At 32.0% G+C, this 23,881-nt stretch overlaps 1 protein-coding gene across 9 annotated transcripts in view; it reads right to left on the bottom strand.

The window, feature by feature from the left end:
* LOC148626039 (centrosomal protein kizuna-like) overlaps positions 1 to 23,706 on the bottom strand; it is a 32,979-nt gene extending 9,273 nt beyond the window's left edge. For 2 of the 9 annotated variants that reach the window (XM_088569637.1, XM_088569643.1), the window contains exons 1-15: positions 23,597 to 23,706; positions 18,243 to 18,305; positions 17,881 to 17,940; positions 16,643 to 16,805; positions 16,017 to 16,106; positions 14,887 to 15,153; positions 11,847 to 12,189; positions 11,019 to 11,247; positions 9,766 to 9,921; positions 8,671 to 8,832; positions 7,327 to 7,477; positions 5,550 to 5,655; positions 4,674 to 4,715; positions 3,158 to 3,271; positions 114 to 267 (exon numbers count right to left, since the gene is read on the bottom strand). In XM_088569637.1, the coding sequence (XP_088425763.1) occupies positions 114 to 267; positions 3,158 to 3,271; positions 4,674 to 4,715; positions 5,550 to 5,655; positions 7,327 to 7,477; positions 8,671 to 8,832; positions 9,766 to 9,921; positions 11,019 to 11,247; positions 11,847 to 12,189; positions 14,887 to 15,153; positions 16,017 to 16,106; positions 16,643 to 16,805; positions 17,881 to 17,940; positions 18,243 to 18,305; positions 23,597 to 23,661 (2,165 nt within the window). In that variant the 5' untranslated portion in view covers positions 23,662 to 23,706. Of the gene's footprint in view, positions 1 to 113; positions 268 to 2,051; positions 2,150 to 3,157; positions 3,272 to 4,673; positions 4,716 to 5,218; positions 5,255 to 5,549; positions 5,656 to 7,326; positions 7,478 to 8,670; positions 8,833 to 9,765; positions 9,922 to 11,018; positions 11,248 to 11,846; positions 12,190 to 14,886; positions 15,154 to 16,016; positions 16,107 to 16,642; positions 16,806 to 17,880; positions 17,958 to 18,242; positions 18,306 to 23,596 lie in introns of those variants that run through there. The other 7 variants (XM_088569638.1, XM_088569644.1, XM_088569645.1 and 4 more) reach the window with 7 other exon arrangements.
* Between the last annotated feature and the right edge of the window lie 175 nt (positions 23,707 to 23,881).

The following is a 23,881-nucleotide window of genomic DNA, read 5'->3' as shown; positions in this document are numbered from 1 at the left end:
TAAAAATCTCTGCTTGTTCATCAAAACTTTCTGCACCATGAGTCACTTTATCATTGGGAGTGTCTGAAATTTATATGGATTGGTACTTAAAAACAAGACAATTGTGATGGTACCTGGAAGCTAAGTCCCTTGGTGTTCTGGGAGATAGCGTAGAGGCATACTGTTTCTCCACATCATCATCAGTATCATCTTCCTCATTGTCATGGTGACTGGGTATCCTCTGTCCACTCATAGTGCCAGACAGTAAATTACGATATGCTGCCGTTTCTACAAAGTAATGAGGCAGTTTATAATGGTTGACCAAAGTGTAACAGTATCTGTACATGATTAGTAACAAAGGTGGATCTAGGCCCAGCCCTCTAGGCACCTGTCCTCCCATTTTTCGGAAAAAAATTGGTTTACTGAAAGAAAATCACTGAAGTGTGACATTGCACTCCCTCTGTGGTCAGCTGACGCTCCCACCTATTCTTCAATTCCTGTATCCGCCCCTTAGTGTTATCTCACAACTGTAATACTTGATTGAAGTTTTTTTACCAGTATGAACTGTTTACAATTGAGTTAAATATTTATAACAGGAAATGCCCACTAGTGATACCCCCACACCCAACTTTACTATGTAGTCAAAATAGGAACTAAGTCATTATACAGGAAATTGTTGTCGCCCAAGATTTGACAAATATATCAGCTGTTTGTTCAGAAATTCTACCCTTGCACACAGCAGAGAAAATTCATATAAATTATATCTCGTTTTACCTTTTAAATTACCAAATTCATCTTCTTCAATTTCTACTGAAACTAATCAACATTTCAACCAGCTTTACTTTTTATATAGCTTTATCTTTTTTTTCAGCATTGTACTATGAAAATAATACTCATCAGAGTAGAGCTCAGAAGTAACAAATATATTAATTTCAGGGTTAAAAGTTTCAATATTGAATAAAACCTTACTGTGAAAGTGCTACTGTTCATGGGGTACCAACATGGATAGACAGACATGGGTAAATCAGTATACCCCCACTTCTGGGTGGGGTATAATAAACGAAGAATTTAAGCATTCAATACGCACTTCACACAACACTTTAAACCCATTGAAGAAAAATATCTGCATATGCCAGAGTAATTTAATCATTACAAGTTATGCATGTACCTTCAAAGATAAGTCAGTTTATAAAGATATAGAGAGTATATTATGATACGTTTACCATAAAGATAACTTAGCAGAAATTTATTTTACTGTATAACTAAGTACAAGGAGAAGTTTTCGGCTTGAGATTAAATATATGAGTGTTGTTAAATCAGTAGTGTAAATCATCATGTCCATCAGTGAGGAATACAGAATTAAAATCTGTGAAATGATACCAAACTAACCTGATCATGCATGAAGGTGACATGCAATTAAACTCCATGTTTTAAGTGTAGATATGAATAAATGATTGCATATATACAGTATTAAAGAACAGTTAAGTACTTCTCCATCTTAGAATCAGGCAAAATGTGTATAAGGTGTGGCACATGAAGGAAAAAAAACCAAATATTTCTACCAGATGACCTCCAGAAATAAGCAATAAAGTGTTCGTAAAATTTGCCTTTTTAAGATATTGATAGGTCAAATTTAGTTGAAATGCACTATGGAAAATGGCGGGAAAATTTTCCAGCACTTTTTCCTTATATAAGCAGTCAAAAAATATCTACGTCACAGATGCTTCAGGATAAATTTAAATAGCTTTTCAGTTATTTTCTAGATGAATTGAATATGTTTGTGGCAAATAATACCGAATTGAGAAATATGATGTGCCACCCATTGCCTGATTCTTACACAGAGTGGTACTTAAAATCATACCAACCCTTAAAACAAGATTCTTATTTTATTAATACAACTTAAAATCTTCAAAAAGCATTACATGTATTTCAAAAGAGTTTAACATAACACAGATTTATTTTTTTTTTTGTATTAGGAAAATAAATTTGCTGTGAGATCATCATTAGACATAACACCCTTATATAAACAATACATGCTTCAAAATAAATTACTTTACTGACATTATATGGTCAATGATAACAATTAATCACTTAGAAATAGAAAAGAGAATGAATCTATTAGAAAAAGCACACAAATCTGTGATGACCTTACTATATTTAGCAGCACCACCTGACAATACATTTTATTATTTCAATGGAATATGACCCAAACATATGCAGGGAAAGTTTTCCAAAATTTAAAATACAAGTTCAACACTACAATAATTTGTCTTCATCTCCATACTTTATCTTTGACTAGGTAAAAATATTTTTATTAGAGCATAAGAAAAAAAATTCAAGTTATGCACTTCATAGCTTTCTATTACTGAATTATATTGAATATTCCCATCAGGTGGCATAAGACTCAACATTATTGTCCATAGAAACTGATGGTTCAATAATTCTGATGTTATCAAAAGTAGTTTATTTAACTGCTCTGCTTAAGCAGTAAATAAAATTAACAATATATTCTGTATGTATACTTGTTTGTTCTAACTCCCTAATTGACACAGTGCTCCATGTTTTCTGTCTTGCAATCCAAATGTTTTTCATAAAGTGTGTGTGACTTTGACATTTGACCTTCTGACCCAATGGTGTCCTCCTTATCTCAAAAATATTCACCTATAAGTTTCATTGTTATCTACAGAGACTTACAGAAAATAAGCATGGAAAACCAATTTTCAGCTGAAAAATTGTAATTCATATAATACTGTGAACTTGACCTTTGACTTAATGACCCAAAATCAAGATGTGTTTTCTTTACACTTAAAGAGCCAAATATTGTATAAACTTCATTAGAATCCATAATGTACAAAAGTTTTGCCCTAGAAACCAATTTTCATGAAGGGTGAGGGACAACAGTTGAACTACAACTTGCTTAAGGAGGTAGACCTAGGGTAAGGAACACAACTCTTAGAAATCATTGGAATGTTTGTATTCATTATTTCACATCAATCTCATGTAAGCATCAAAGTGACTTGGACTGATTTCATTCTGTTTCAGAGAAAAGCTTGAAAGGTTTTGGTGATATTGAATATGATACAAACATATCACTGATTTCAAGAGTTATGTCCCTTACTCTAGGTCTACCTCCTTAAACCAACCATTTTCCATTTGCTACCATCTTAGACATGCATACCATTTAATGGAATTTTAGGTGCATCGGTAGGGACACTTGGTGTTATCATGGTAGTATCCTCATCGTCACTATGTTGTTTACTGTCGACCAAACTACCAAACTTCAGTGGTGGAACTGTCAAATACAACATAAATTTTTAGTCAATAACAAATATGAATAGGATACTGCTATAGAAAGAACAACTTTAGAGAAACAATTGATTTCTTGATTACAGTTTTATTTTTGAACACATGTTCATAAATAAAAAAACACTTTTATTCTACAAAATAACATTGATAAACATAAATTATACATAAATAAATAATTTGTTTATGTGAAGTGTGAATGTATTTACAATGGTAAATCTAGATACAGAATATTATAGTGGACATGCAGTAAAAGGCACATGCATAATGATTTTTAGTCATTGTTTTATTGCAGAAATAATAAGATATAAGACAATGTAGAAAGCAATGTGATTATTTTTATTGACATGTTGGGTAATTGTTGGTAACAGCATTTATAAGTATGCAGAGGTGGATTCAAGGGTTCAAACTCCACTCCTTTGTTGAAATTTTTATAATATTTTGTGCATGATATGGACAAAAGTTAGCAAATAATAGCGTGGAAGTTGATTGGAACCCCCATTCAAAATTTCTGGAATAGTCTTTGGTATGTGTGCACATGCACCTCACCATCAATAAAATCCACTTCTTGTCCATTCATGACAAAGTTTTGATCATGTGATAAAAAAAAAGTCATGTTTATATAAGAACAAAACTATGACACAGGCAGCAAGTAGTTGTAGTGTCATATGTAACACATTCATCAATTATCATAAAGTTTGTTCCATGGATTTTCTATTTGCCACTTTTCAAATTCTTATAGTACAGAAATCTTCTTATTCTAACCCATAAGTAGAGAATTTTTTTGACATTTAATTTGTATAATTAATAGACTGGAGAATAATTGTTTTTATCAATCTTTTGACTCTTTGCTCTCATCATGACAAATGCACATCACGAAGTAACATACTATATAATGTATTGTTGCAAAAATAGTGATAAATTATCAAGTTTAGCATGCATCTCTTGTTAAAATTGCATGATTTCAATCCTGCATAAGATTGCCACACAAAACCACTTCCATACAAAACACATTTATATAGATCCATCAATCAACTGCATGTAGTTATCATGACTTTTGTCAGCACAAAAATGGTATAATGAATTGAATGATTGAAATTGAACCCACATTAACATATGAAATATAAACAGCAATTAAAATGTAACCATGCTTATAAATTAAAAAAATAATCTCAACTCTTCACCAATGCTTAAAACAACCAATACAAAAAAAGACCAGTGTGTGAAAAGAAATAAAAAGTTTAAACAAAAGGTGCTAAAAATCAGTTTGTAGTAAATATTTTTGTAGCATCTGTGAAAAGTTTTGCTATGTAAATATATCAGCTGTTTGTTCAGAAATTCTACCCTTGCACACAGCAGAGAAAATTCATATGCATTATATCTCGTTTTACCTTTTAAATTACCAAATTCATCAACTTCAATTTCTGCTGAAACTAATCAACATTTCAACCAGCTTTACTTTTTATATAGCTTTATCTTTTTTTTCAGCATTGTACTATGAAAATAATACTCATCAGAGTAGAGCTCAGAAGTAACAAATATATTAATTTCAGGGTTAAAAGTTTCAATATTGAATAAAACCTTACTGTGAAAGTACTATTGTTCGTGGGGTACCAATTTTTGTGCTTTTCATGGGAAAGTCAAACCACGAAATTTGGTTCCCAATGAACAGTAGATTCCCACTGATGTGTGTATACTGAAAACTTCAAATCCACAAATTCAAGAATCCACAAGCTTGTGTTTCTTCCCTGATCCACGAAAATTGGTATCCATGAATTAAAGTACCTTCACAGTATTACAAAGTTAAAAGAACTTTTGAAACCATTGCTACAATGTACTAAAAAATCTATGTTCCAGAGTAAATAAAATTTTACCAAATAAAAAATTGGAAAATAAATATAAAATCCTCAAAACCAACGTGTGTACTTTTATTTACATTGAGTTTGGTGGTAATATATTCCTTTCAATCTAGCTACAAAAATATGTTTAAAAAGACTTTAAATTTTGTAATAATTGAGAAATCAACTTCATCATTTTTCCATTTTATCACTCTATTTTCATGTCCATTCTTAATGTAGTTTTTCATCAGTTTATTTTTAATTAAATTAATAAGATGATTCCACCTTTGATAGATACAATGTTATACAAAATTATGTTGGTGCATAAACTGTTTTTCTTTGTAAATTTGTAAATGCAATGAAAATGTCTAGACAATTTTACAAAAAAAAAAAATACATCCGCAAGAAATTTTCAGGAAATGTAGTTACCTCCCCCTAGACTGCTCTTTAAACTTTCTGCACTTTCCCTTGGTGTTGGTTGGGTCATTAACTGCTCAGATTTCTTCTCCAGTAGGTTAAATAACAGTTCATATGCCTACAAAAGGAACTATTGGTTGTGAAGAGGTCAAATAACTACACAATACTATTATGGAAAAACATAACCAAACATGGTACATGTATTTTGGTATTATTTTAGATTCTAATGTGTTTCTTATACTTATATTTGTATATTTATATACCGGTACGTTTATATTTATATCTATATATATTAATATATATAAAAAGATCTGAAAAATTCCCAACGATGTTAGAACTGTCAAATTTGCGATGCAAATTTTTGGTCATTCCCTCCGCAGGACTCAAACTCGTACCACTGTGACATCTATGGCAACACCACCTGCACCAAGTCCAGGGCCCCAGACCACTCGGCCAGCTAGGCTAAATAAAAATACAGCTTTCTCTGGCTATGTCATTCCTCCTCGTAGGATTAATCTAGGGGTGTGACTTAGTACACGATGTATGGTAGTAAGGGACAGTTCATTTAGGTGTTATTATGTAGGATAGAGGATCAAATTAATGATGCATGTCATAACAAATCAATATTATAAAAACGTCTCAGAATGTGACAACTCTATTCGCTACACTGCTCCATCAGATCAAATTGATACAGGGAAGATATGTAAACGTATAGAAAGGTCTGATAAATGCCCAACGATGTTAGAACTGTCAAATTTGCGATGCAAATTTTTTGTCGTTCCATCCGCAGGACTTGAACTTGTACCGCTGTGACATCTATGGCAACACCGCCTGCACGAAGTCCAGTGCCCCAGACCACTATATATAAATAAGAGTGTATTTAAGGTCAATGGGTAAAAAGCAAAACTATACCAATCCGTCGGAAAAATAGGGCATTAACTGAACATTAAGTGATATCCTGCCATGTAATGGTGAAAAAAGGGGGATGGCAAAATGTTCAAAATACTTCACTCGAAAATTATACTTTGTATTTTGCGTAAAATTAAACTTGACTTGTATTTTATGGTACTAAACAACTGCGCAAAGTTTTTAAAAATCACTGATCTGTCATCAAATCATTAGCTGGAAACCATTAAGGAAAGGGCAGATGGACATGCAACTTTTCAGAGAGTGTCACCTCGCCACTTCATGTAGCAGGGTACAAAAAAAATCTATTAAGATTAATTTTTCATAATATGCCTAAATTAATTTAAAGTTTGAAATCTCAATTACTATAAATTACAGTAAAATAAAATTGTGAAAATAAGATCAAGTAAACTTAAATGGTAGATTCTCATCCAACCTTCACCCAAATTATATGAAATGTGGAAGGATTTTATTTTTTATTTCTTACCAGATATTTGCTAGCCTAATTTTAGCTATTTGAAGTATAGATATGTTCTAAATCCATAGCTACATCAGTTTCAGAGTTTCAAGAAACATTGTTTAGGCACCAAGAAATGAAATATTTACTTGTTTGAGTATCTCAATACTAGAAACTGACATAAAAAAAATCCTGAATTTTGAAATTCCCACTCCAATTTTTAAAAACTTTTGTCAATATTTTAGGGGTGGGAGGGAATGAAAATCTCATAACTGATTTTATTCATCCTAAGCATATGCAAAAATAAGTTGGTCTAAAGAAATTAATGGTAATATTAACCTAAGTAATGTTCTTTTCATTATGCATACTTAAACATTTTTCATTTAGCCTGAACTATGGTCAGATAGACCAGATAAAAAGACTTACCTTTTCATAATAATCTGAATCATCAATCACCAGACATGGTACAAACACAGCTGATACCTCCTTGGCTGTCATTACTTTGTACTTGATCAAGGTTAGGAAATGGTTGAAAAGACAGTCCCATAAAGGTTTGGCTTCTATAGATAGAACTCGACTGAAATCAAATTAAAATTTAAATTATTAATCTTTCTACATTAGGTTTTAGTGTGTGTCACCAAATAAATCTTTTTTCTAATAGACACTAAATCATTAAGAGTAAGTATTTGTAAGAATCAGGCAAAATGGGAAAAATCAGAAAAATGCAAGTCAAAACCCCACCGATCTGACAATGAAATTTCACTCAAGGTTACTTTCTCTATTTGAAAAGATCATTATTTGATCTCTGCATCACTGGCTTTGCTCAGAAATTTTTCCATAAAATGTTAGAAAAATGAGGTTTTTGACAGAGTTATCTGCCCTTGAAATGTTCATTTGCACTGCATTTCAATGAAATTATATCTCTATGCACCAACATGATATGGAAAATCTTGTCTTTTTTCCTCGATTCTGATCGTGCAAATTTTGACCAATGCTTTAAACATTTTTTTTTTATTTTTCAATTTGAAATTTCACAATTTTAGCAAATCACTACCATTGGACTACTTACAACTTTAGTGTCTTGCCACAGTATTTATAACACTATTCATACACACATTATATTTTTTTGTAAAGAAGTACAATAATAAAGTATATTTGGTATGATCTGGCCAACTGAGATAAATATGATATTCAGACTTCTCAATAATAACTTATTTGCAATTTTTTAAAAATTTTAATATTTTCAAAATCGATTCCAGAAAATATCTTTGATAAGAATACAAAAAGTCATATTTCTATATGGCTTGATGTCTTCTTTCTAAAAAATGTAGTAGAGTTATCCTTCTTTATATGTATATGTATTCCTTAATTGCATGTTCACTAATTGTATATTGCATTGTATGGAGAGGATATATATACGCTTTAAGCATACTATCCAATCCAATTCATCTTATTGAATGAAATATGTTTAAAACAAAAGCATATAATTATAACATTCTGTAAATATATCATTGAATTTGGTGGTTGACATGAAAATTTTAGTTTAAGGAGGTAGACCTAGGGTAAGGGACATAACTCATGAAGTCAGTGATATGTTTGTATCATATTCAATTTTACCATAGCCTGTCAAGCTTTCATTTGAAACCAAATGAAATCAGTTCAGGTTACTTTGATGCTTACATGATATTGATGTAAAATGCTGAATACAAATGTTCCAATGATTTTTATGAGTTGTGTCCCATACCCTAGGTCTACCTCCTTAAAACATACCCTATCTGAACTTCAGTAATGGAATGACTGCTGGCCAAAATGGCATCTGGTAGTAAACAACCAGCTGATAGTCCTCGTATCACCAACGTCAAATGTTCCAATATCACCATAGTAACAATTTCTGCATCTGCATCTGCCAGTGGTTCTCCCCTATTGGCCTTGCTATAAACGAGAACAAAATCCTGTTTACTGTTTACTGTAAACATACTTATTTCGTTATTTTCGTGGTGGACAGAAAACTGTGAAAACTAGTACCTGCAGAATAAGTTTTTGTCACTTCATAATGCTAGTAAAATTTTTAACTCACGAAAAATTGTTTCCTGCCAATATAGTGATCACTTGAGAGAATTCGCAAAAATTAGTACACTTACATTAACTCATAATATAATACAAATGCTTGTTTATGCAATTATTCTTTCTAAGGATAAAAACATGAAATGCAGTTCTAGTTTTGGTTTTCATTTTGAAAGTTTATTTTCAAATATTTCACACATTTCACAACAAAATAATTTGATCAAATGACATGATTCTATTTTACACCAAACTTTCACTCTAAAGTAAGATAAAATATCGATAGCAGAATAATGTTTAAAGTTAAAAAACATTACATGCATTACCTAGAGATTTTAATATATAAAAGTAAAACAACAAAATCAGTTTAATAATTTACAACAAACATGTGTTTTGATAATTAGTCAGCAGTATTATAAATGATTCTATTCCTAAGATTGATAGTACTTCTTACAGCAGATATTTCATGATTTCACGACAGGAACTTTTGATCATTGAACAGACCCTGCTTTTACTAAGTTCAACATGCTTAATTAAATTTTCAATGCACTAGCTCATAGAAACAACAGCCTGAATGTAGGCATGTCACCCCACTTAGACAATGAGCCATCCATCTGTCTATCTATTTTATGCCACATGATTCTTGGCAGAGAACCAGTAACTAGACTACCAAGTTCTATGCTTCAGATTTTTTTCATTTATTTAATTCATGCAAAACATACATCTAAAGATACTGTGAAAACAGCTGAATACTAAAGCATCCCAACATCAGAAAACAATCTGAAGTAAAATGAACTCTTTTACCTTATAATTTCTATCTTCTCATGTGGATCTTGATGTGGGTGAACAGACCTATAGAAACCTTCCAGTGACAAAGCTTCTGGCATAACACTCTCTACATACTGCATTAGATGTATTACACCTTCAACTGTCAGTTCCGAATCTGGTAATGGCGATCGACTGTAAACATACAATAGTTTAAAAAATTAAAATGATGGAAGAGTTTCAACTGATAGGACTTTTCTTATGCATCAGAGAAATACTTCTATGTCCACTGCAAACCAAAATACCTAAAAGGTAGACACTTTCTACTGTCAGATATAATACAATAAAACCTGTTTGAATCAAACCTTTTTTAGACTTATCATGTGTATGGTTTAGGCAGGTGTTCCATCTACCAAAGTTAAAAAATTTTAAATTGATATAAAGGGACTTAAAAAGTGCCTGGTAAAGACAGGTTTTTAGATTATTAAGGGTTTGGTTGGACAGATTTCACTGTACAAAACCAATCAATTTACTGCTGAAGAATTATTGTAATAAATTAAAAATTTTCAGTATGAAAATCAAATAAAATGATTAATTTCCCTAAAATTATTATCACATTATAAAGAATCCCATGACCAAAACTGACAAAAAAAATTTTATGCTAAATACAGCTCCTGTATGGTAAAAACCTCTTATTTACAACTTACACAATCTACCATAGAAAAAATACCCTTTCCCAATTGCATTTTCCTTTATAAGAACTTAAAAGTACATATTTTTAAATTCTTCAACATGAAACTTTTATTTTTATCTAAATCAATAGTGCAGGTCTGGGTGTCAAAGGAATAGGCCTCCAGCAGCGCTAAGCTTGTCATAAAAGGCAACTAAATAGTGCTCAGAACCCTAGCCGGGGGCTAGGGCGCTCTGCCCACAGAGCAACTGGGTTGTGTCCCTCAGGTGGTGGAATGGCATACCCCTAGCGTGTTACATGCTGGGGTTGTCAGGCTATAATACGGAAAACTTGACCGTAAACCATAGTGGTGCACTGTGTTGGGAAAGATGCCACGTTCCTCACACATTAAAGAACCCTACTGTGGTATTCTCCCGGAGTAGGAACCTAGGGCTCCGCCACAGGAGGCTAAATTGCCCGACCCTACCCACCTCTCCCTATTTCCAGTGGCAATCAAAATTTGTTGACCCCATTATCCTTGTGTCCCATCCCTGTTCCCCATCCACCCAATAAACCATAGAATGTGAAGTTTACCCCCATACTATTATATAATACTTCTAACCTTTCGCCAGCAGTAGGTACTTTAAGTACAGCATGAGCTTGTGGGGCGGGAACACCGGATTCATCAGAAGATGAAATGTCATCCTGATGAACAGGTTGACGGACAGGAGCTGGAGCCTGACGACCATCAATAGGAATGCTATCTCCATCAAAATCACTGATCTCATCTTCATCAGCCTCATCAGCAGAGTTGGGTTCCATTGGACCAGAATTTGACTTGGATACAATATCTATAACAGTTTCAAAATTTTTAAGCAAATAATTTTTGGGTACAACATATCAGCAATCCAATAAGAGAGGATCCAAAAATGTCTCATGTAACTCATAATATTGAGAAAAATCTAGTAAAAAATATTTAACCAAATCATGAACACCTAAACTAAAAGCCATAGAGCATGAACAAATTTAGGTAGACTAAGGTTTATCCAGGGGTCACAATAATCACTCTCCCCCTGGCCTGTGAAATTCATAACGGGCAAGTCAGTCAAACAGAGCCTGTCCGATTGACCAGTTAGACACAATTTCTCATTTCAACAAAGCAAAAAGTGTCACACATGAAAATTATATGATGTGCAACATATGTTTATCCATTAGAATTGAGCATGATATGATTAACATATGTTCCAAATTACATATGATTATCATAGGATTATCACATGTTAATCATATGGTTTTTCCCCAAACATATGATAGTCATATATTAGCAAGCAAATATTTACATATAAGAATCATATCACTATCATAGGTTAATTTTCATACGATTAACATATGACTTGAGCAAAATATGATATCATGTGCAGCATTTTTTTGGCTAGGTACCCCTAATTACCTGGTGATTCTTCTCTGTGTTGCTGATTAACAATGAGCCCTGATTTCTCTACAGTCACAGTGATAGGTCTCATAGCCTCAGACGGTAAATCAGAGCTGAAACTGATATCAGCTTGTAGGTCACTTACTTTAAGCTGTGCATCAGATTCCTTCTCTGCCGGTACCTTGTATCCTAAGCCACTGCTCTGACTAGGGAAACTATGTTGTGACCTAGGTGGTTCTTTCTGAGGAGTGATGAACTGCTCCTGAACAGGTTGTTGGTCATGTGGTGCAGAATACTGAGGCATAGTATTAGATCTTGATACAGAGGTAAAGTTAGCATAAACTGCTGACTCTTGAGTTATCTAGACAAATAAAAAAGTACTCTTTACAAATGATCTGTTCACATAGATGTAGGTGTAACACCTAACAAAGTGGTAGTCTATATTGTACACAACTTTTAAAAACATCTGTTTGAAAATGCCCATTCCCTTTCAGCTTTTTTAGTCTGATGTCTCTGAAAGAAAAATGGGTCAAAGAGAGAAATGGGCAAATTTCGTTAAACAGGAAGTAGATGTCCCACAGGCCTGACATCGGATCCCACAATATAGGACTTGTACCTGATGCTAAATATCAAATATCAAAAGCCTGTAATTAGTAGCTGCTGAGAAAAGTGTGACAAAAATAATTCCTGCCTGATTGTTGACCACCCACCTGACATATATCACAGTACTTGTATAACTAGATATTCACATGAGAAATTCTGCAATGAAAATTGTAAGAAAAAAATCTTCTCTTCAACACAAAAATTCTTTCAAATCTAAAAGCCCTCCAAGTATATTTGATTTAGTGAATAACATGTCAAATGACAGAACGAACAAGGAGCAAACTCAAACAAGGGAGTAAAAAACAATTAAGTACCAGTCCATATAAAATTCAGACACTGCCTATGGTAAGGTAATTCATGGTGTTGAAAAACCCATGGATCAGATGATGCTTTTTTGGTCTACATATGCTATGTTCTTATGTGACAATAGTCCTTCCTGTATTTAGATCTGTACTTTTGACCAAATAGCACCAAATCAAGAACAATAACTCTTGCAAAGTGCTAATTTCATGTACAATCTATATAAATTTTATCTCAAAATCACAACCCCCAAACAAAACAGGACAGGTTATGTGATCCATAACGGTTTCTGAGAAAGAAAAAAAAGTGACTTTGATGGGATTTTGACTTGCATGAATCGCCTCCTGTCTGATTTTTACAAAGACTGATACTTAAAAACATTTTTCAAACAAATTGTTTTTAACTGTCAAATTTTGGTAGTTTTCTGTACCCAAGAAAAAAAGATACTGTAGGAAATGTAGTGGTATGAGCCAGATAGAGTATATTTAACGTTATGTCATAAATTACTGTAAATCTAGGAGTTCATTTATTGCCAATTTGTCCTATTTTTCTTTGATGTTTCTGCCTGATATTTTTTGTATCTTAAACACTGGTTGTATCACAAAAATATCAGGTAAAACAAACATTACTGACATGCAAAAAGAGTGCAAGAATCCAATAGGGGCGCAGTCTTGATCTTGTCAATAAATATAATTATTTTTTATTAGATTTTTTCAGGCGAGAAAAGTAATTTAAAAAAATAAATGTATGTTAAAATAAATAAAAATGCAAAAATCGGATTACTGATTAACACAATAGCAATTACATTTCATTTTGATACTGACAATATCATGTGGAAAATCTTGATGAGTGTTTGAGCGCGAGTTAGAGATGTTCTACATGATATTGTCAGTATCAAAGTCCACAAAAAACTAATACCCTTCATATTCAGAAAACCTTGAGAATTTCCAATTACACATCTAACCTTTAAATAAACTGACTTGCACATGGCATGCCAGCAAAGGAAAAATAGAACTTGAAATAAAGGACACTACAAACAAGGTGGAAATATGTACTACTTAAATAATCAAGAAAAAATATTTATAAAGTCTCTTAGATACTTACTAAATGCAAAATTTTCTACTAGCAAATAAAATATATTAAATTTTGATAATAAAAGCCCATAAATCATTTTTGCAAAACTATTTTTAAAATCATTGAAACATTTTCCAACCAATATGGCTAAAACAAAAAATATTAATTTACACAGGGGAGATAACACACAACAGATATACAGAAAATGACTAATCAATTAAATCTATACAAGAGCCATTTTCTATTGAATTATTTAAAAACATCACAATTTTCTACACTAGGTACAATACATTTTCTTCTAATAAATGCATGAAAGTCTATTTTTTACTTTCCTTAATCTTATTTGTACACTTATCATTGAAATACACTGTAGCATATCATGTATGGGAGAATGTCATAAATTCAATGGGTGAAGTTTTTTGATTTGAAGCTAGAACACATGTACTATTTACATCACTGTCATTGTTGTGTTTTATTTCTAAGTATCTTATTCATATTTTATCAAAAATCCTTTTATGAAAAGCATTTTTTCACCACAGCTTGTAAATACTAAATTTGCAGGCACATCCTTTGTAATTAATACAACTTACCAAACAGTTCAAATGTCTCAAAGTTGGACCTCCAAAACTCAATTGTATTATTTTTTTATTCTATGACAATTGCTGAAATCATCATCTGTACTTAATGCAGACCATTATTTGATCTCTGCATCACTGGTTTTGCCCAGAAATTTTTCAACCAAATATTGTAAAATTGAGGTTTTTGACAGATTTATCTGTTCTTGAACTGTATATATTCAGCGCATTAAAATCAAATTATAACCCCGTTTAGCAAAATGATATGAAAAATCTTACATTTACCATTATTTCTGATGGTGCAAAATGTCAAATCAAACTTTCAAAATGGTGGGTTTCACCTACTGCTTGATTCTTACAGAGAATGATTGCCTGAATATAGCTGAAATATTGCTACTCAGGTGTTAAACCCCAACAACCAATCTTACAGGGAATGAAACTTAAATTGTCTTGCATCAGAAGGGTCGTAGACCTTGGACCAATGCTAATTTGAACCCCTGTCTTACCTGGGCATCCCTTGGATCTCTATGTATAGGTGTAACTGATACAGAAGGGGGTTGTTGTTGTTTGTGATAAGCTGGTGTGGATGTCACATGACTCGGCTGAGTTGGTTGGGTTGGGCTGGCATATACAGCTAGCGCACCATGGCTGGACTGGTCAGGCTGAGAGACAAATTGACTAGAGGCCACTGTCACCATCTGTTCTGCAACAGACTGTGGTTGGTTTTGTGGTGTGTACTGAGAAAACTGTTGAACATTTGATCTTCCTTGGGTCTGAAATTAAAAATAGTAAGTTCATAGGACACAAATTCCTTTCTTCATTTTTACTATCTTTCTCAAGTGGTATTGCTTTTGATCAATTACTCTGGTCATGCAAATTTCAATCACAATTCTTAACAAAACTTTAAGTACTTCCCTGTATAAGAAATAGGCAAAATGGCAAAATATTTTCCCCTATTCTTTTCCTGTATGAGCAGTAAAAAATCTACATCACAGATGCTACAGGATAAATTCAATAACTTTTCAGCTGATTTCTAGATGTATGAATATATTTGAGGCAAAAAAGACCAAACTGAGAAAAAAGATGGCCACATGTTGTCTGATTCTTACACAGAATGGTACTTAACAACTTATTTTCTTCTAAATAATCAATTCACTGAGCTTATTAAAATTATCTGAAATAAACTGGTTGCCTTTTTAAGAGCAAAACGCAAAATTTGGTTAGTCTGTCTTGAGTAATCCGTAGGTGGAATTGTTCATGGGAATCCAAGTGAGTAATCAATTATGTTAAGGGATAAGAAATGATAGGCCCATACTTGGCCTCCTGCATGACTGGAAATTTGAAATTTGATATTGAGAAGTTTTTTTCCACTGTTTAGAATGTTAAATGAAAGATTAAGCATGTTCTACCACAGTTATAAGCATATCTTCTGTCAATGATTGAAAATATGATGTCCCAAATTAGCAAAATTTCTGAATTTCAAAAAAAAATTAAATTTTTAAGTGTCTCTGCCAACTTAACCCAAGTTTTTTGTAAATGATTTCAAAATGTGACTTTGTAAGGAGTCTGAATCATGAAAGATATCCCTGGGTCATGTTGGCTGAGACCATTGAAAAGAATAATTTGGTAAGGTTACCTGTTTAGGCTCGTCTCTTCTATGTTTCATCTGAAGCACTTGTTGATGCCATTGTGGGTAAGTTCTTTCTATATAATCTTCATATTGTTGCTGGAAAAATATTTTTTTGAGATTTGACTTTGATTTTATTTTTCTGGTTGCCATATTCTAAGAGAAAACATTCATAAAAAATTTTCAAAAAATTGTTTGGTTTGAATATAATTAAAGACAAGTTAATCAGTACAGGAAGTGCATTTCTAAATTTCTTTTAGCAATTTTTTCAACTATCTGGACAAGGTTAATTAAAACTGAGTCTTTGAAAACCAAAAAAGTCATTTTTAAATAATTTCATCTCCTCCACTTTGGTGGAGAGGCAAATTGAATTTGCCATGTCCATCTGTCTGTCTGTTCACACTTTTTTAAGTGCAACTCCTCAGAAACTACATCATCAAATTTCATGAAATTTTGTTAGGACACGACAGCTAGTTGTGCATTTTACCAGAAATTCATGATCCACTGAATTTTGTGGAGTTATACCCTTTTAACTTTGGAATGAAGGGAGACATAAATTTTTTATGGCAAAAACAAAATTTAATTTATCAGGCTTCCAACCTTAACAATAGAACTAAATTCTATAAAATTGTAACCTTTAAAAGTCTTAATCTTTCAGTCCTTGATGATAAACTACTCAAATGAGTATCAATCCTCTCAAACTCTCTTAAGATTTGTTCGTTTCTTTGTTGGCTTCTCCTTTGATCTTCACATATTTTTCTCCAGTAGCTTTGCAACCTGGATGCCCGTAATTTTGCCCTAAAATTCATTAATACATGTACTCATTAGTTATCTAAAAGCTTTAATCTTAAACTTCAAGAAGTTGAATTAAATATCCTACATTGTTATACCAGGTATATTATAGAAAAAAAATCATTTAACCATTCTGATTAATTTAATGAAAAACTTTTGAAAATTAAATTTTAACAATGATTTTAAAATTCATAAATTTATCAGTAAAATTATACTGTCTCATTAAATTAAATATAAATTATAGTATTTGCTTCATAATAAATAAGTTGCTAGCCTGAACTGACTTGATCCAAAAACCAAAGTTGTGGTTATGCATATAATCACACACACACACGCACACAAATGAATAAAACCTGTGCTATTTCTTTTCATGTTTACCTGATAGATAATTTATCAATGTCCATTATAAATAGATATAAGCAGAATTGTGGCACATTAGTTCAGCTGTGATAAATAATTATAAACAAAAAGTGTTTTTCCTCTTTCGAATATACCAGTCTCTGCCTTTAGCCACAAACACTGTACTTGAGATGTGTAAGTATTGTTTTTTTATTTTTGACCAGGTTAGTGGAAATGACCAACTTTGAGGCACTTTACACTTCATTTGAGCATCACTTCGTCAAAAATTAAAAACAATCCATACAATTTAATTTCTAATTAATTAAAGTCAAAATCAAGATTTGTCCCTTACATCAAAGCCTTATTTAGTTTTAAATTACCAGTATTTGAATTGGAGACTGCATACTAATAGACATTATTGATATCCCAGAACCAAGTTCGTTTACGGAAAATAACCTATCGTGGCCAGTTGAGAAATAAACAATCAAATTAAATTATAAGTGTAGTACTAGAACAAGTATATACTGATTCAGGCTGGAAGAAAATTGAAATTTATGTTCACTAAGGAAGTTATTTTCAGACCAGAAGTTGAAAGTATTCTTTCTTGGCAGAGACTGGTATAAACCATCAATACAGGAGTGGGTATTGAAAATTTAAAAATCATTGAAGTGCGTCAATTAAAAGATTTTTGTATAATGAATAAATTAAGCAGAGTGAAATCTGGTGCACTCTTTCCCATTACTTGTTTGTTGTCTCTTTGGATTTTATATAACTTGCTTCAGGCATTCTATTAACTCTATGACTGAAGACAAAATTTACCTGTTTAAAACACAAATTACATTCATGTGATGCAAAAAAAAAAAAATGAAATGGAACTACATCAAAATATTATGAACCAACAGAAAAAAGTTTAAGTATAGTAACTAAGCTTATAGCACTATGCTTTTAGTAACTACACAAAAAAGAAAGTTCATACATGCAACAACAAAAATTATTTGACAGAAAATTAAGAAAAAGACAATTACATAAATTGCAAAAATTAACTAAAGACAATAAATCAACTTGTCTGAATTTTATTTTTTTAATCAATGAAATATAACTTACAGTCTTTCGTCAGATCTACAGTAAACTTGTAATTGCTGTTCCAAATGTTTTCTTCTTTGTTCCCTAGTAAATACATTTGCACACATTCAAAAATATAAATCATTACTCTTCATCATATGTATAATGAAATGTTTTATAAGATTCACATACTGTTCATTCTTGACCAAACTGTTCAATGTCAGGCATCTGTGGTTGTAATACCATCACAGATGCCAGACCTTGAACAGTTGGGGCAAATATGAACACTACAACAGAACTCAAGCTTCAGAAATATTTGAAGTATATATACATGTACATGTACATGTATATGTGTACATCCAATTATTTATTAAAGGAATATTACAACCTAATTAGCATACATTATAAAAATACATGTATACTCTTTTCACATATTTTGATTGACTGTTACCCTTCTAAAGCCTCCTTGATGACACTTTTACAGCTTGTAAAACTCCATGTACATTTGCATGTACATGTAGTTTCTATCATAAACAAACTTGCCTGCTGTAGCTACTGCATCAACAAAGAATCAGGTCAATTACAAGCATAAAACAGTAAGATCAGTATCATCTTTAGAACAGTTTTTTAAAATATGTATCTAATACCATATTCTAGCTTGGTCACTTTTTACTGATCTTATTGTCTACCATATAAGCCACAAATGACTGACCTGAAGAAAATATCTGAACATCTTTGTATGCAATATATTGATATATTGGTGTAGCCTCTAAGCATGGTTACATCTTTTCATTTTGATTTCATATTATACTCCAAAATTATTGTCAGCCTACATAGTTTTAGGGAAAGCACTGCTGGAACTTGAGATCTGGCATGAAAGTTATTAGCATGTGACGCTTTATCTCAATCTTCCATAGGAAAGCTAAAATATTAAAGCCACAATATCTCTAGCAAGAATGTCATATTGATAGTGGTACTGTCAGCTGATAGTACATTTCTATTTTTTAATGAATTTTTACCTTAAAAGGTATTTATCAGCCCTTCTGGCATAATTTATCATTCAAATATCATTGCAGTACTTTGCAAATTCCTTAATAACTGCTAATTTTAAGAAGCAGATACGAAATCTCCAAATTTCATTCCATGGAAAATGTTTGTTTTCATATTTGGCGGCCATTGCAGATGTTGTTCAAGTTGCAAAATATCTCGTAATTTAGAGTATTTAAATACTGCCTAAGTATTTAGAAAAGATTATTATGGTCATTCATGATCAGTTTTACAATTATTTTTTTGTAATAAGTTATCTCTATTGTACTATAAAGGAACTATTCATGAACTTTTTCATTGCGTATGACTCCATACTTTAAATACTTTCGTTTTTGACATGACGTCATCCAAAAGCTATTTTTAGTTAAATCATTAAAGTATGGTGCGTTAAGGGAATCATTTAATTCAGAATTTTATTCTGAATCTTCTAGTATATCATGAGCCAGGATTTATTGTGTATTTATGAAGTTATATGTCCCAAAAGGTATCGTGAGTCAGCGTATGAGAATATTGGGCCCTATAAATACAGCTCAGGTGCACTCATGGCGTCATATCGTTTCAAGCGTTTCATGAACTGAAGTCTTCGCAAGGATATAAAGTAAAAACCTAGGTATGATGCATTATGATACTGAATTTGAATATTTATTGATAGGGAAAAGCTAAAAGAAATTACAGAGTTTTATTTTTAACTCTGTATGAAATTATTCAACGAAATAAAGTACAATTATACGGAGAGCAGTAGGAAAGATGCTATTTTCACTTAATTTCTAACTTAATGAAATAACGCATATATTACTCAAGGAACGATATCCCACCACATTGACTTTCTATAGACCGCTATATAAAGCATAGCTATTTTAATCAACATACAGCTCATGACACATTTTGGGGAAATATCAACCAGTACATTTATCTGGTGAAATATTGTTATGGAAAGCCAGCATCCATCTTATTTAATTAATAAGTTTACACAAGTTGATATATGTTTATGTAAATTTTATCGATACACGAGGAAACTGGATATTATCAGCCATATGTAATAAACTATGAAAATTTACAACTTAGCTAGAATTTAGCATCGATTTAGCAAAGAAATACCACAATCAGACATAGCCAACACTCAGCTGAAAACTAAGGTCTCACAAATCGCTCGCAAACATACACGACCACTTGCCTGCCTTTGACAATATATTATGTGCTCCCAAGGTTGTATTATCAACTGGGTCCACTATACTTATGGCAAGAAAAGGCATCAATATTTGGTTTGCACCTTCATTCAGGAGCTTAAAAACAGCATCATGGCAACTCTTTTTTTTGTATTCAGTAAATGCAACTGAGAGTACCACATCAGTCTTGGAAAACATTTGCTAGCTTCGAAGATTAAATACAAATCAAATCATAGCTTTTTCCAAGATACATGTAGTGATTGTCAAAAAACAGTGCCAAAATGTTTTATGAAAATGATGTTATCAGCTTATCAATGCTGGACAATTCAGCCCAAAAAATGTCAGACATTTCCTTACAAAGTGGACAATTTGGCCCATAGAAAATATGACAACTCACAACATATAAATGTATTAAGATAATTTATACAAATTGGAATATTGGAATAATATAACAGGGCTGATAAAATGAAAGGTGGTATGAATTTATTTTTCAGGTTTCACTTGTCTAATATTAATACTGCATAAGTCCAAGATAAATTAAAGCAAGCAAGGACCATGTTTCACTGTTCGGCACTTACCCCATACATGTGTTATGCATATGTTATTTAAATAAATGACTTTCACATTCGCCATTTATGCAAATCTAGTGGAAACTGGTTTACGGTTAAATCGTTAAATACTAGATAAAGAAAGGATGTCAGATTCATAGGCTACAAGAACAGCAATAGTAACTAATGTGGAAATACATCTCCGAACATTAAAATATCAGAAATGCTTCTATAATACATTTGTATATGTATCATTTAAAAATTCCTGACAGTAATCGAATCAAGTTCCCTTGTCATCCATTGCAATGTCACAAGTCTGACCCAAATGCATGATGAATCAGACCATAACAAAAACGGACCATAACAAAGTCAGGCAACACAAAATCGGACAATACATGTAGCGGAATCGGACCTATAGATTTATATTTTATGCTTGCTCACTAATTATTAGTTTGAACAAGGATTTTTTTTTTACTAAAATTGCAATTATTATAGTATTCTTATTTACTTGCTTTGAAATTAAAAAACAAAATGATTTTCTAGTTACATATTTTTTTATTTTCAACTACTGTGATGCAGGGACTTTATATTACACTACCTGTGTGGTGCCACAGAACATTTATCTTAAGTTTTTTTTTATCTTGGTAATAGAGTTTTACATAGTATTTTTCTTCTTAGAAATGCTGTTCAGCCAATATTTAGGGCTTCACAAGTTTTTATGAGCTGTATATTGATCTTTTTTATGGTGTAGTGTAAATTTAACATACAAACATGTATCTGGCTATTCTGTATCAATATGTGGCTCTAATAACTTATCTCATTTGACTTTGGGTTAAAACTCAAATTGTTAACCAATTTAATCAATTCATTGTATATTAAAAAAGAGTAATCAAGGGAACCAAGATTCTAGCAGAAATCAAAAGAATGTAATCCAGGGACAAAGACTAGACATGGAATACAGACACAAACAACAAAGAACATAAAATACATGTAACCTAAATGTTACATGCAAAGTAACAAAAGTAAATAAGCATCTTGCACTCCACTAAAAACTTGGACCATGGATCAGGTGGACCGGTAGGGTAAGCATCCTCTGCTTTTCTAAGCTTGAACACCTGCAGTTACTCATAAAAAGTCAAGTCCAGGGTAAATGAAAGAGGAAAGGAAAACTATGACACATTGAACAAATCAGTTTTCATGAATTACACACTGTATTTTCTTCAAATAACTAATTAACTTCTGTAAGTTGTTTGAAAGAAATACTTTTCTTTTTTTTTCTTGGGGATATTTTTATTCTAAAATATGTTTTAATGTCTTGAACAAGTGCTTTTATCCCTGGAATATCTACCCTGTTAATTGTAACTTTCACTCTTTATTGCTTAATTTACCTTGTTCATGCTGGAGTACTATTTGTGAGATATATACTCATTAAAACAGGCACACACACACACATTTTAATTTTTTCTAGTCTGATTTTGTAATGGTCCATTTTCGTTTTGGACCAAATTACTGCTGACTCCAGTTGACCATGATATAATTGAAGAACTTGCGAAAGTCATCTATTTGGTAATAGTTATTTATATTCAGTGAATACTCCTACAACTTAAGAGGTTGGAATTCCATTCCTCCATACCCCAACCTCTTACTTCCGTGCGCCATATTGCATAACGCTCGTTCCGCCGTTCCTTGAAATCGGCAGAATTGTAGTAAACTATTTTCCATTTAAAACGTTTTATACAGTTCCTTCACTATTACACGGGAGAAAGTGACTAAACTAAAGAAAAACAATGACCTACCTGATGAGAAAATCCAGCAATCCTGGAAATCCTTCATAAAAGCAGTTAAAATGAACTTCACATTTGGTTTTTAGCTTTTTGAGTGTGTAATTCTGGTTGATAAAATTACGGATTTTAAAATTTGCGAAACGAACATATCAAATTAACCAACAAATTGCCTTTACCAACTTTAAGTTCATTTTGTCAAAAATATATTTCATTTTGTAAAATAAGTGACCTAATTCAAAACTGCTGGTCATTTTGACAACTGTTTTCATTACAAATGTTTTCTAGGTATTTAACAAATATTTAGGATTTTTATTGTTTGATTTCCGGTAGGTTAAACTTCTTGTATGTAAATGAAAGACGAAGTGTTTTAAAACACATGTTCAGCTAATTAACATTTGCGGTGGCTTTCAACATGTCAGATGCTACAGCCAGTACAGGTTAGGATCCCACCAAGTCAGAAAATAGCTTGCCAGACAACCTCTAGCGTTGCTGGAGTAATTCAGTGAAAAGTTCATGAGAGCTTATGTTTGTGTGTTATAATTATGCTGAATCAAAAATGTTCTATGTCTTAATCTAAAAACCGATGTGTTTAAAATCACTTACCGACTAGGTCAAGTTTCTACGTCTAAAAACCATTGCGTTAAAAAACACTTGCCGACTTGGTCAAGTTTATATGTCTAAAAACCATTGTGTTAAAAAACACTTGCCGACTTGGTCAAGCTCATTCCTGTCCATGCATCATTTTTTGCGTCTAATTCATTTTTATCGACCCTTTATTAACAATAATTTCTTAAAAATACGTAAAAATAAACATAATATCAAAAATATAGAAATAAGCAAATTTAACTCACTGTTCACACACAAAGTCTTGTAATTCTTTTTGTTTTTGATAATATTCTACATTTGAGGACGCCATTTGCAAACAATCTAAGGCTAATCGTACCTCCTGAAAAAAAGACTTATCCAAATGGTGGGACTAAAAATGAAAAAGACTGCGTGTCAATTTTTTTTCAAAATCTTGCAAATGATCTATGAAAAACATACGTTTTAATGTTTTAAAAGTTTTGTACGTGTTTAAAAAACTGACCTATTTATTTTTTTTGATAAACGCCCAATGATACAATAATATTATTGAT

The sequence above is a fragment of the Perna viridis genome, chromosome 2, assembly GCF_037379345.1.
Source record: "Perna viridis isolate PV_CMFRI_1.1 ecotype Kerala chromosome 2, ASM3737934v1, whole genome shotgun sequence".
Classification (NCBI taxonomy): Eukaryota; Metazoa; Mollusca; class Bivalvia; order Mytilida; family Mytilidae; genus Perna; species Perna viridis.
The sequence above is the reverse complement of the archived record's forward strand: the minus strand, read 5'-3'. Positions and strand labels throughout refer to the sequence as shown.